At 40.6% G+C, this 13,993-nt stretch overlaps 1 protein-coding gene across 3 annotated transcripts in view; it reads right to left on the reverse strand.

Annotated features, from left to right (window-relative positions):
* LOC140479074 (rho guanine nucleotide exchange factor 4-like) overlaps window positions 1-13,993 on the reverse strand; it is a 474,075-nt gene that overhangs the window by 322,746 nt on the left and 137,336 nt on the right. The window contains exon 1 of one of the 3 annotated variants that reach the window (XM_072572909.1): window positions 11,418-11,606. The exons of the other annotated variants lie outside the window; for them this stretch is intronic. Coding sequence (XP_072429010.1) covers window positions 11,418-11,459 — 42 coding nt within the window. The 5' untranslated portion in view covers window positions 11,460-11,606. Of the gene's footprint in view, window positions 1-11,417; window positions 11,607-13,993 lie in introns of those variants that run through there. 3 annotated transcript variants of the gene reach the window in all.

Consider the following 13,993-nt stretch of genomic DNA (forward strand, 5'->3'; position numbering starts at 1 on the left):
CGAAAAAAGACATGCATAATTGTCTGATTCTTGATTATCCACACTGTTGATATTTTCATGTGCATCAAGGTGGAATTGGATGGCATAACATAACATACAATTTATGTGTGGTCTGGCACATTTTATGCACCAGAATTCGATTATAGAGATGTAGAGATACTGTGATCTCACTCACCCCTTTGTTCTTCACTGGATCTGAGCCATGATTACTGAGTAAGCAGTACAGAACCAAATAATCTAACCTTTATGACGTCAACTATGTTCTTTCACATCTTAAAACATTTATTTGCTGTTAAGAGGAAATTAACTGATCGGTGCCTGGTTTTGAAATGACAGATGAAGCAACAGAGTAGCATGTCAGTATGTGGGGACACGGGAAATTGGGATATGGAATCATGGCAGTTTTCTCAGCGAGCCAGAGGGCTTGATTGTGATGAATGAAGCTTGAGAATGGAAGTAAGTGTGTGAAGGAGAGAGGGATGGAGTGAGACAGGGAGAGAACAAGAGTGAATGACCCTCAAACGTACACACACGTACACACCTCTCCTCCCTTCACCAAAAGTCTTCCCACAACTCAGTCTGGGAGAGAAAGCATACCCAGTCTGAAACTCAACTCATTTTTCACCCGACTTTTAAAGGAATCCAGTCAAGGCCAGCTCAAAGTTCAGCACCAGAGGTGAATGTAAAATCACTGTTATTTAAAGCTAAAGCCTTAGTTTTGGGCCCAGTTGCTGGGACTTTGAGCCTCATCTGTCTCTCTCCATGATTGCAAAACCTACATTTGTGATTTTTATTAGACATTTTAACTGAGTTTCATTCTTCTAAATATCAATTTATCATTTTTGATTCATTTTCTAAACTAATTTAAGAAGTTGAACCAAATGTTATCCTTCCAATATTTACACATTGGCCTTTGAGTGTGAAAAAACAATTGAGATGTGGCACCTCATGCTATCAAGCTCATTTGGAGGTTAGGGAGCAATAGGCGCACATGGCCAACACTTGGTCTGAGATGCACTTGAGCATAGGTGAGGGGAAACAGTGGGAAGCTATTCACAACTACAGTGTGAGAAGGCAGAGTGAGCCTGCACACTGGTTTACCAGAGCTGAGAGACTTGAGTTTGTGACAAAAGAATGCCTGGACTCTTGAGAGGAATGAGAGCCTGCCAGCACCTGTATCCAACTCCAACTGTCTGGCTTGCAGAAGTTCACCTTTGAAATAGAGGCAAGAGTTAAACCTCTCCTGCCCCACACAGACACAATCAGAGCATCAAGAAAGGCATCAGAAATACATAGAATCAGTTGGAAAGGCTACCAAAACCACTGCTCTCCCTGCTCATCTATTTCCAAAGACAATGTCAAGTGCAATCTAGGTTTCCATTTCTGTTGTGTTAAATTTCTTTAAACCTTTAAAGTAAATCTTTAAAACTGTATCATAACGTGAGGTCTACGAGTATAAGGATCACAGACTCCTTCTTACCCTGGATCAACTGAAGCATGACATGTTACTGAAATCAAGCTCCTATTTTATAACCTATAACTTAACACAGTCCTGACATGGGGGCCTCTAACAAATGTAATACTTGTACATAACAGCTCGCAGTAATAAATGTCTCTTCTACTTTTTTATTACCACAATATCTAAGCCTAATTTCTTTTGTTATGAGGGACAACATAAGCATTGTCGAATCAGATGAAACACCCTGCTGGTGCCAAAATCACATCAGACTGTATTTTACATTATCCCTTCATGACTAGGTCCTGCCTGATGTCCAAAACCTGACATTGCTGGTTGAGCAACAAAGTCAACTCTGAACCAATTAACAGTTCTTACATTGAACAGTATCATGGGATTGAGGTTGGTGCAACACAGAATTAGGATTTGGAAATGTTCCATGTGTCAGATTCCAAACCCCAGAATTAAATTTGACCTCAGATATTTGAAATAAATTGTATTCACTCTGCCTTAAGTAAAGGTCTCCCATAATTATATATACATTTTATTAAAATGAGGGAGTGATCCAGAAAATCTGAAATATTTTTCAGCTGATGAAAGTGTGAGAGGGCATACACTCTAAATGATCTGTGTGCTTTCTGTATTGGATCATAGCTATTCCACGATAACTTCTCTCTGTTCAATAACTTATATGGATGTCTTTCCTCCCAGTGACACAGACTCTCCAAGCAGTACTTAACCTTTCAAAATATTCACACAAATCAAATGTTTAAGTATAGTTTTCCATTTGCTCTCAATGAAACACAGCCACCAAAACTATTTCACTGTCATGGAGTTTGATTGGGGAGCAGGGGAGACAGGGTGGAAGAGAGAAAGTGAAATTATTTGAAAAATCTTTAGTTATCTTCGAACAGAAAGTTTGCTATGTTGAACTAATACTCTACTGAGTCTCCACTATAACTCAATCAGTAGCACTTTAGCCTCTGAGTTCAAGTTTCACTCAAGAGTTCAAGCAAAGAAATCAAGGCCAGTGCTCCAGAGCACGACTGATTTTTAAAAATTCATTTCCATCATTTACTGCCCTAAATGCCCAGAGAGCAATTAAAAGTCAGTCACTCTACAGTGGGTTTGGACTCACATGTAGGCCAGACCAGGTAAGGATGGCACTTTCCTTCCACATCAGTGAACAGGATTTTTTTTAACCCCAACAATCAGAGTCAGTTTCATCATCATCATGAGACTTCCAATTCCAGATTTGTAATTGAATCCAATTTTCACCATCTGTCATGGCAGGATTCATACCTGGGTCCCCAAATCATTCCAGGATCTCTAGATTAATAGTGTAGTAGTCATACCACTAGGCCTCACCTTTGGCGGAATTGTTGGGGGTAACACCTTTTCAATGAGACATCAAAGGCCTCATCTGTCTGCTCGGATGGATGTGTAAAGATTCCAAGGCACTATTCTGAGGGAGAACAGGAAAGTTATGCCTGCTGATCAAACCAATCTTTCAATAAAAAGCAGGACAAGTAGAGTAGTAATGTCAGGATTGCTACCGGTGCCACATACAAGTGAGGCTAGGAACAGAGAGCAAGTGCAGATGAACACGTGATTGCAGCACTGTTGTAGGAGGCAGGGCTTCAGATATGTGGATTATTGGGATACCTTCTGGGGAAGGTGGGACCAGTACAAGAAGAACAGGTTGCACGTGAACTGGAGGGGCACCAGTATTCTGGGCATGAAGTTTGCTCAAGCTCTTCGGGAGGGTTTAAACTAGTTTGGCAGGGGGCTGGGAACTGGAACTACAGATCTAAGGTTGGAGTAGCTAGTGAACAGCTAGATAGAGCTTGCAGACAGACTGCGAGGAGGGATAGACAGTTGACAGGGCAAAGTTGCAGTCAGTGTGATGGATTGAAGTGTGTCTATTTTAACACAAAAAGTATCAGGAGTATAGATCAGTACTTGGAACTATGATGCTGTGGCCATTATGGAGACTTGGATATCACAGGGCATGAATAGTTGTTGGATGTTCCGGGATTCAGATGTTTCAAAAGGATTAGGGAAGGAGATAAAAGAGGTGGGGGATCGGTATTGCTAATCAGGGATGATATCACTGTTGTCAAAGAGGGTTTGTCTTCAGAGTCAATATGGGTAGGTGTCAGAAACAGGAAAGGAGTAGTCACTTTATTGGGAGTTTTCTATGGACTCCCCAACAGCAACAGAGACATGGAGGGGCAGATTGGGAGGCAGATTTTGGAAAAGCGCATAAGTAACAGTGTCATGGGTAACTTTAACATCCTTAATATTGATTGGAACCTCGTTAGTTCAAATAGTTTGGATGGAGCAGTTTTTATCAGGTGTGTCCAGGAAGGATTCCTGACTTAATATGTAGATAGGCCGACTAGAGAGGAGGCCATTTTGGATTTGGTGTTTGGCCATGTACCACGCCAGGTGTCAGACCTCTCAGTGGGAGAGCACGACTCCATGGCCTTTACTATAGTCACAGAGAGGGAGAGGAGCAGATGGTATGGGAAAGTATTTAATTGGGGGGGAGGGGAAATTACAATGGTATTAGGCAGGAACGGGGGCACCTAAGTTGGGAACAGATGTTCTCAGGGAGATGCACAACAGAAATGTGGAGATTGTTTAGGAAGCGCCTGCTGATAGTGCTAGGCAGGTTTGTCCCACTGAGGCAAGGAAGGGATGGCAGGTTGAAAGAACCTTGGGTGACAAGGGATGTGGAACATCTAGTCAAAAGAATGAAGGAAGCTTAACTAAGGTTGAGGAGGCAAGGATCAGACAGGACTCTAGAGGGTTATAAGGTGGCCAGGAAGGAAATGAAGAATGGACTTAGGAAAGCTAGAAGGGGGCACGAAAAGCTTTAGAGGATAGGATTAATGAAAACCCTAAGGCGTTCTACACTTATGTGAGGAACAAGAGGATGGCCAGATTAAGGGTAGGGCCGATCAGGGATAATGGAAGGAACTTGCACCTTGAACCAGAAGAGGTAGGGGAGGTCCTTAATGAATACCTTGCTTCAGTACTCAAAAACTGAGAGGAACTTTGAAGTTTCTGAGGACTGAATGAAACAGACTGATTTACTAGAACAGGTTGATGTTAGGAAGGAGGATGTGCTGAAAATTTTGAAAAACATAAGGATAAGTAAGTCCCCTGAGCCAGACGAGACATAGTCAAGGTTACTACAGGAAGTGAGGGAAGAGATTGCTGCACCTTTGGCAATAATATTTGCATCCTCACTGTCCAGATGATTGGAGTAGTGCCAGATGATTGGAGGTTGGCAAATGTTATTCCCTTGTTCAAGAAAGGGAATGGAGATAATCCTGGGAATTGCAGTCAGTCTTACGTCTGTGGCGGGCAAAGTATTGAAGAGGATTCTGAGAGACAGGATGTATGATTATTTGGAAAACCATAGTTTGATTAGAGATAAGCCCTTCCTGAAGAAGGGCTCATGCCCAAAACGTCAATTCTCCTGCTCCTTGGATGCTGCCTGACCTGCTGCGCTTTTCCAGCAACACATTTTTCAGCTCCGATCTCCAGCAGTCCTCACTTTCTCCTAATTGATTAGAGATAGTCAGCACGGCTTTTTAAGGGGCAGGTTATACCTTACAAACCTTATTGAATTCTTTGAGGATGTGACAAAACACATTGCTGATGGTCGAGCAGTGGATGTGGTGAACATGGATTTTAGCAAGGCATTTGATATGGTTCCCTCTGGTAGGGTTATTCAGCAAATAAGGAGGCATGGGATATAGGGAAATTTGGCTGTCTGGATACAGAATTGGCTGACCCACAGAAGACAGAGGGTGGTCAGAGATGGAAAGTATTCAGCCTGGAGCTCAATGACCAGTGATGTACCACAGTGATCAATTCTGGGACTTCTACTCTGTGATTTTTATAAATGCCTTGGATGAGGAAGTGAAAGGGTGAGTTAGTCAGTTTGCTGCTAAAATGAATGTTGGTGGAGTGGTGGATAGTGTAGAGGGATGTTGTAGGTTGCAATTGGATACTGACAGGATGCAGAACTGGGCTAATATGTGGCAGATGGAGTTCAACCTGGAAAAGTGTGAAGTCATTCATTTTGGAAGATCAAATTTAACTGCAAAATACAGGGTTAAAGGCAGGTTCTTGGCACTGTGGAGGAAGAGACAGATCTTGGCGTCCATGTCAATTTGTCCCTCAAAGGTGCCACCCAAGTTGATCAAGTTGATCATAAGGCATAGGGTGTGCTGGCTTTCATTAGCAGGGGTGTTGAGTTTAACAGCCACAAGGTTATGCTGCAGTTCTATACAGCCCCAGTTAGTCCACACTTGGAATATTGTGTTCAGTTCTGTTTGCCTCATTAAAGGAAGGATGTGGAAGCTTGAGAGAGGACGCAGAGGAGATTTACCAGGATGCTGACTGGACTGGAGGACATGTCTTATGAAGAAAGGTTGAGGGAGCTAGGGCTTTTCTCATTGGAGTGAAGTAGGGTGACAGGAGACTTGATAGAGGAGTACAAGATGATGAGAGGCATAGATAGAGTGGAAAGCCAGAGATCTCAGTCCTCACTTTCGCCTCGCCAGAGACTTTTTCCCAAGGCAGAAATGGCTATCATAAGAGGGCATAATTTTAAGGTGATTGGCGGTGATTGAGGGGGATGTCAAAGGTCAGTTTTTCATACAGATAATGGTGGATACGTTGGGGATATTTAAGCAACTCTTGGATAGGCACATGGACCATAGCAAAACAAAGGGTATGTAGGTTAGTTTGATCTTAGAGTAGGATAAAAGGTCAGCACAACATTAAGGGCTGAAGGGCTTGCACTGATCAAAGTTTGTGAGAAGGGCTTGCACTGTGCTGTACTGCTCTAGGTTCTATGTTTATCTCTCAATCAACATCGCAAAACCAGAATATCTGGCCGTCATCATATTGAATTTTGTGGGAGTTTGTTGTGTGCAACTTGGTTGTTATATAACAGTGCCTATGCTTTAAAAGTACTTCTTTGGATGTTTGGCATTTTGAGATGTCTTGTGGCTTTGGAAAGAGCTATATCAAAATAAGTTCTTCGATTAATAGTTAACAACATCTTGTTTATATAAAGTCAATGAACACTCCATGAGTACTTTTAGGTGTGACATTTGAAGGAGGTATATATGAAAAATTAATGATCTTTTGCACTTTGATGCAAATCCATATCCTCTTCATAAAGTAAACAGTGCTGGAGTAAACATTTCTGCACCCAGAAGTGCCTTCAGATTGAGGATAGATTTTGGTGGGCCCTCAAAGTGATTGGGCCAATCATATAGTGGTGCAGTGGTTATATCACCAGGCTATAATGGAGTTGTCTCCATTCATCCTTTAAGGACACGGGCTCAAATTCCACCTAGGCAGCTGGTGGAATTCAAATTCAATTTAAAAAAACACAAAATATAAAGATCAGTAATAATGACCAAAATAAAATTCATCAATTGTTGAAAAATCCCTCTTAATTCATTAAAGCCCTTTAGGAAAGGAAATCTATCACCATATTTGCATGTGACTGCAGACCTGCAGTTGACTCTCGATTGCCTTCAGAAATGGCTGAGCAAACCAATTAATTCAAGGACATTTAGTGATGGACCATTAATACAGGTCTTACCTGTGATGACCATATCCAATTAAAGAATAAATGTAAAGAAGCTATATGGACAGGAAGTGGTGAAATGAATGCAAATGAATGAAATGAATGAATGGAATGAATCATTGTCATGAAAGGTAGACTATTAATAATCAATTTCCATCACCTGATTTTAACACAAGTGATTTTTCAAGGTTTAAAATTATTTTAAAATGACAAACATTAAGCTGAAATGGCAGATAAGCAAATCTATTTGACCTGCAATTAACAGTAATTGTGTCCATCAGACACAAAGAAATATCCACCCTTCTGTTTCTGATTTCCAATTTTCTGAATGGGACATATACTGGACATAAAGATTGCTTGTGAAGTATCCATCTTTAAGAGATAATGGAGCCAGATTAAAGGAATACATAAATAAATCCTGTTAAACATTGGTGTTGAGAAAAATAAAACAGAACCAGAAATTTCTGGAGAAACTCAGCAGGTATGGGACCATCTCTGGAGAGAAAGAAGAATCAATGGACCCAAACTGTTGACTCTGCTTTCTCTCTACAGATGATGCCAAACCTGCTGAGTTTTGTGAGCAATTTCTGCTTTTGTTTCAAATCTCCAGCATCCACAGTTCTTTGTTTTCTTCCACAGACTTCATTATCAAGTCACAAAGAAGTATGGAAACAAATCTTTCAGTCCAACTCGTCCATGCAAACCAGTATTCCAAATTAATCCAGTCCCATTTGCCAGCACTTGGCCCATATCCCTGTAAACCCTTCCTATTCATAAACCCATCCAGATGCCTTTTAAATGGTGTAATTGTACCAGCCTCCACCACTTCCTCTGGCAGCTCATTCCACACACGCACCAACCTCTGCGTGAAAACATTGCCCCTTAGGTCCCTTTTCAATTTTTCCCCTCTCAACCTAACCTATGCCCTCAGGTTTTGGATTCCCCTACATTGGGGAAAAGACCTTAACTGTTCACTCTATCCATGTCCCTCATGATTTTATTAACTTCTATAAGGTCAGTCCGCAGTCTCCAATGCTCCAGGGAAAATTGCTCCAACTATTCAGCCTCTCCCTCTGGCTCAAACTCTCCAACCCTGACAAAATCCTTGTAAATCTTTTCTGAATACTTTCAAGTTTCACAACATCCTTCCTATAGCAGGGAAAACAGAACTGAACACTGTATTCCAAACGTGGCCTAACCAATGTCCTGTACAGCCGCAACATAAAGTCCCAACTCTTGTACTCAGTGCACTGACCAATAAAGGCAAAGGTAAAAAAGGTCTTCTTCATTACGCTGTCTATCTGCGACTCCACTTTCAAGGAACTATGAACCTGCACTTCAAGGTCTCTTTCTTCAGCAACACTCCTGAGGAACTTACCATTAAGTGTTTAAGTCTTGCCTTGATTTGCCCTACTCAATGTAGAACCTCATGTTTATCTAGATTAAACTCCATCTACCACTCCTTGGCCCATCGGCCCATCTGATCAAGGTCCCATTGTACTCTGAGGTAACCTTTTTCACTGTCCACTACACCAACAATTTCAGTGTCATTTGCAAAATTATTAACCATACCTCCAATATTCACATCCAAATCATTGATACAGATGACAAAAAACTGTGGATTCAGCACCAATCCGTGCGGCACACCGCTACTCACAGGCCTTCAGTCCGAAAAGCAACCCTCACCACCACCTTCTGTCAACTACCTTTGAGCCAGTAGTGCTGAGGATTCCTGTCAACCACTAAATAGTGTGATATCTGTATGCTAAAGGAGAAATACAAATGTTTGTTGCAAATGACTGAGGTCTTTAAAAGAGGAAAGCCAACTCTTCCTTGCTTTTAATGAGAAAAAAATATGATAATAGGATGGTTATGTATATAATGATCTAACAGTTATGTCAGCAGTCATGTGCAAGAGACTGTGAAGAAAGACTAGAGTAATCTGTCTCGGTGAGAGATATACTTACCACGAACTATATTCTCCAACCTAATCAAATCCAAATAGCAATTACTCATAGGTAACTATAGAAAACCACTGCAGACCACAAACAACCAGAGACAAAGATAAAAATATGCAGAGTAGAATCCCAGGCCAAAAGCTTTATGGCAACTCAAACCATAGAGTCCATTTTTATGTAGCAATCGCAATGTTCTGATGATGAGTACGGTCATGCTTCAGAAGCATGGTAACAAGAGGAATAATGTTCCAGATAATGTGTGTATTAGCATTGTGCATATGCACTTGATAACATTTTCTCATTCTAGAAGGAATGGAAAATAAGTTCATAAATTTGCCATAAACCAAGCAGGAAAACACCATTAAGTAAATGTTGCCTCACATTGTAACTGAGTAATTTTTCTTAAATTTAAATGCATTATATGTCATTGCATGTCAAACAGATTATATCCTCAGTAAAGGCTCCACACAGAATAAGAGGAACCTCTGCAAAGTCAAACTAATGGATATACTGTAGCAATCTTAGGATTGTGTGCATAATCCAATGTTCAGATAATGATAACTCTACAAACTACCCTGTTTACAAAATTATCCAAACTCTGCATGGATTACTGATTTCCAGCTGTCTCCTTAACTACTCTGGTTTCTACATACAAACGTAGATACACTGAACAATTTCAGCTGAAATTCAAAGTGTAAGCAAATATGATAAGTCAATTTGCAGGATGTTCTGCAGACTCTCAAGCATAACATCTGTCTGTGTCTTTCAGATCAATGCCTCTCAGGCTGCTTGGTATTGGGATAAATACCTTCCTCTGGTCAGACAAATAATGGGACTGACTACAAGCGCCAAGGGACAGGAAAATCATGGAATATTTACTCTGTCAGAGACTGAAACAAAATGACAGTGCTTAGATTAGGAGGCAATGGTCAAATGCCATTTGCAACATCCCACAATCAGAACAATACTAAGCACATCTCCAGAAACAGACTAAAATATTGGCTGTATCATCCAGAGAGTGAGAAAAAAATATTTACACCATGCTGTTTAGCTCATGGATATATCTTAACTTGACTGCTACTGAATCAGATTAATTTCTATCATCAGACTGTCAGAGGCTGAACAAATGAATTGACCAAAATTCCAAATGGGACAACTATCTGGTCATGAATTGAAGCAGAAATTGCTAACTTGGTTATGGTTGCAGAATGGTTCTGGTACTGGACTAGCAAGCACTGTTCTGTGATTTTTAGGTTACTTACAGTGTGGAAACAGGCCCTTCGGCCCAACAAGTCCACATCGACCCTCCGAAGAGCAATCCACCCAGACCCATTCCCCTACATTTACCCCTTCACCTAACACTATGGACAATTTAGCATGGCCAATTCGCCTAACCTGCACATTTTTGGACTGTGGGAGGAAACCTGAGCACCCATAGGAAACCCACGCAGACACGGGGAGAATGTGCAAACTCCACAGAGACAGTTGCCTGAGGCGGGAATTGAACCCGGGTCTCTGGTGCTGTGAGGCTGCAGTGCTAACTACTGTGCCACCGTGCTGCCCATTTAATGACAAATTATGAAATTGAACTTGTTAGAAAACCTATCAATAACAAAGTAATGGGAGCTGCATTTCACATGTGCTATGCCTGCCTTCTGCATGTTTCCAGTATACTATATTTCTCAGGGACGAGATTAATGGCTGCTACCTGGTTAAATCACCAAGACCAGAAAGGTCTCTCTTAATATTTCATCTAGAATGTGGTACAGAGCTTCCCTATGCATGCAGGTAGTGACTTAGATATTTTCCACAGCTGACGTAGACACAGTCACATGAAATGGATGGATGTCAACTTATAGAATGCCACTTTTGTAATATATGGATAGAAGAAAAGACACAATACAAGATACAATAATTAAAGTAACCCAATGTTAAAAAAAAGAAACTTGACTACAAATGTACTTTCTTCTATATCAAAATGAAAGTTATTGATCGGCATTCTAAAAACACGAGCTGGGTACATGTGCTGTTAGCAGTTAACAAAACATGTATTCAAAATCCAGAAAAAGGATTTCTAAACATCAAACTACTTTACATGATTTGGGCAAGGCAATTGTGCACTCAGTCATTCGGCATTATACCATCACAGACGGTCAGATGTGAAGAAGTCCCTTATCAAACTGACCTTCAACTGTGAAACATGTTTGGCTTTATATCTAATCACCAAACAGTTTTGACTATTGGAATGCTAAGTTCTGTATGAACATGCATGCTTTCCGAAACTATTCACACGGCATGTACGTTAAGTCAGCACAGTTCATCAAAAACTACTAAAAGATCAAGTTCACATACACATGAGTGTCCAGCAACATAAACTTACCTTGTGCAACTTCCCAGTCCTTATCTCGGGGGAAATGAGCATGGTACCCCAGTTACTAAATTGGTCTGTAATTTATGCTTTGAAAGTGCTGCACTCATAAAGAATGATATTGTCCCGTGTTCAGGTTGTGACAAGTCCAGTAGTCCTGCTAAATCACTATCTCCAGCAGAGAGGTCCCTACATCTACAAACAAGTTTTCTTTTCCTTGAGATTTTGAGCCACATTCTGCAAGTCTGGGAAAATGTCTTCATTGTCTTGTAAACAGTAGGGCACAGATTAGCATAGTAACCATGGCAACAATTCACTGGATCACTGATCAAGCAAACTTTTGAATTTCAGTTGCAGACCAGACCAGGGGTTTGTCCAAGTTTGGTGCATGAACTATCGAAGCACAATGTTTATGTTAAGTTTGCAAAGAAAATGGTGTGTCAGTTCAAAAAGGAGTGAAAAAGAGGGTGGGGGGGGGGGGGGGGGGGGGAGGGTTGAATTTGAAAGCAAGACAAACATCGAGGTTGTAGAGGATGAGGGACTGTAAATCTGAACATCAACAGAATTCCTGAACAAATTCCATCTGACTCATCCTTCAAACGTTTTGAGCAGTGCTCTGTACATAAAGCAGCTGTGATAATTCTGATCATGAAATAGGTTCATTAAACTGATACTGCTGGAGATGTTGCGAGTCATATTTTAAAACAGAAACGGTTTTCCAAAAAAATGATTATTTTGTGGGCGGCACGGTGGCACAGTGGTTAGCACTGCTGCTTCACAGCGCCTGAGACCCGGGTTCAATTCCTGCCTCAGGCGACTGACTGTGTGGAGTTTGTGTGGGTTTCCTCCGGGTGCTCCGGTTTCCTCCCACAATCCAAAAATGTGCAGGTTAGGTGAATTGGCCGTACTAAATTGCCCGTAGTGTTAGGTGAAGGGGAATGGGTCTGGGTGGGTTATGCGTCGGCGGGTCGGTGTGGACTTGTTGGGCCGAAGGGCCTTTTTCCACAGTAATTAATCTAATCTAATAAGAGGGATGCTGAGAATATGAAACCATATTGTTCTGGTTGTTCGAAGTATTTGCAACAAGTCCAGTCGTCCTGCTAAATCACTGCCTTTCAGGAAAATTGTCAAGTGAATTTAAATACTACAAAATCCTAAACATCAACAGCACATCACATCAGCCAACAGGTGTCACCGTGGGTATTTACATGGACTCTGTATGTGAGCCTTTTCATAGTTGTAGAAATATACAGCCAGAAACTTACGCTTGGTCCAACTCATTCAAGCTGACCAGTTATCCTAAATCAATCTATTCTCATTTACCAGCATTTGGTCCATATTCCTCTAAACCTTTCCTATTCATATAGCCATCCAGATGCCTTTTAAATGTTGTAATTGTACTAGCCTCCACCACTTCCCCAGGCAAATCATTCTATACACATACCATCCTCTGTGTGAAAAGGTTTCCCCGAAGATCACTTTCAAATCTTTCACTTTTTGTGGGATAGGTGCAGCATTCTTCTGTTCCATTATTACTTAAATCTGCAATCTCAGCTCTTTTTCTGGTGCACTGATGTGTATATCATTGTGTTTTCTTTTCTCATCCTAAACTGGAAAATTTAATTAATATTGCTTCCAGTTTCCCGCCTTCTCTTGAAGTGATATATCACTTTTAACTCTTATTTAGAGCTAACTTAGATTAGGAGTATTTCCATGATAACTTCTCTCTGCTGAGTTCAAGTTAGTCAATCTCACAAATATTTAGTCTTGGGTCAAAGGGATTGACAGTACCATCCCACAGGAAAGGTAGCTGCCTGAAATGTTACCTTCCTCCAAAATGCTTGCTTAATTTTAATTAGTCTTATATTCTTTGTACTCTTATATGGATATTCCTCTCATCTGTCCCTTATCTCTTCAATCATAAAAACGTCTTTAACGAAAGATTCATCAGTGAAGACACTTTGTTTCTCTGTCTTTATGAGTGTTCTCTTTCCTTTCTAATAGCACTCATATATAAGGATCTTTGCCATTCTTATCAGCTGGATAGTTCCTGTATCCCTCCTGTAAATAACATTTTATTTTTATGTCTAGATGTAATACTGCCAAATCTCTTTACAGACCTTATTTTTACTGATTAACCTTTTTGTTAGTACAGAATGAATTCTAATCTAAAAACATAATCAATAGCATATGTATGTAATCTTCATAACCTCTTCTAGACATCGCCTAATTTCAGAATGAATATTCTTGGCTTGTGTTCAATGGTGTATGTACTAGTTAACTTCCACATGAATCTTTATATTTAAATACTTTCAATCTTGATGTGTATCCTATTTAATCAGTTATATTTATTTCTCAGCCGAACCTAGATTTCTAATCCGATACGTATTACACTCTTTCCATCACATGAATCATCTGTAACTCTTCCCTTCTTTGACTTCTCTGATTCTATTTTGGGGAATTGACTATCAACAAATATTCATCACAAGCCCAAGTACCTTGAGTAAACCTCTTCACACCTTGCTTCCTGTAAGGACTTTGCTCTGTGCTACCAGATGACCCAAACTTCCACACAACCGCTGTTGATA

Source organism: Chiloscyllium punctatum, chromosome 6 (assembly GCF_047496795.1).
Source record: "Chiloscyllium punctatum isolate Juve2018m chromosome 6, sChiPun1.3, whole genome shotgun sequence".
NCBI classification, from domain to species: Eukaryota; Metazoa; Chordata; class Chondrichthyes; order Orectolobiformes; family Hemiscylliidae; genus Chiloscyllium; species Chiloscyllium punctatum.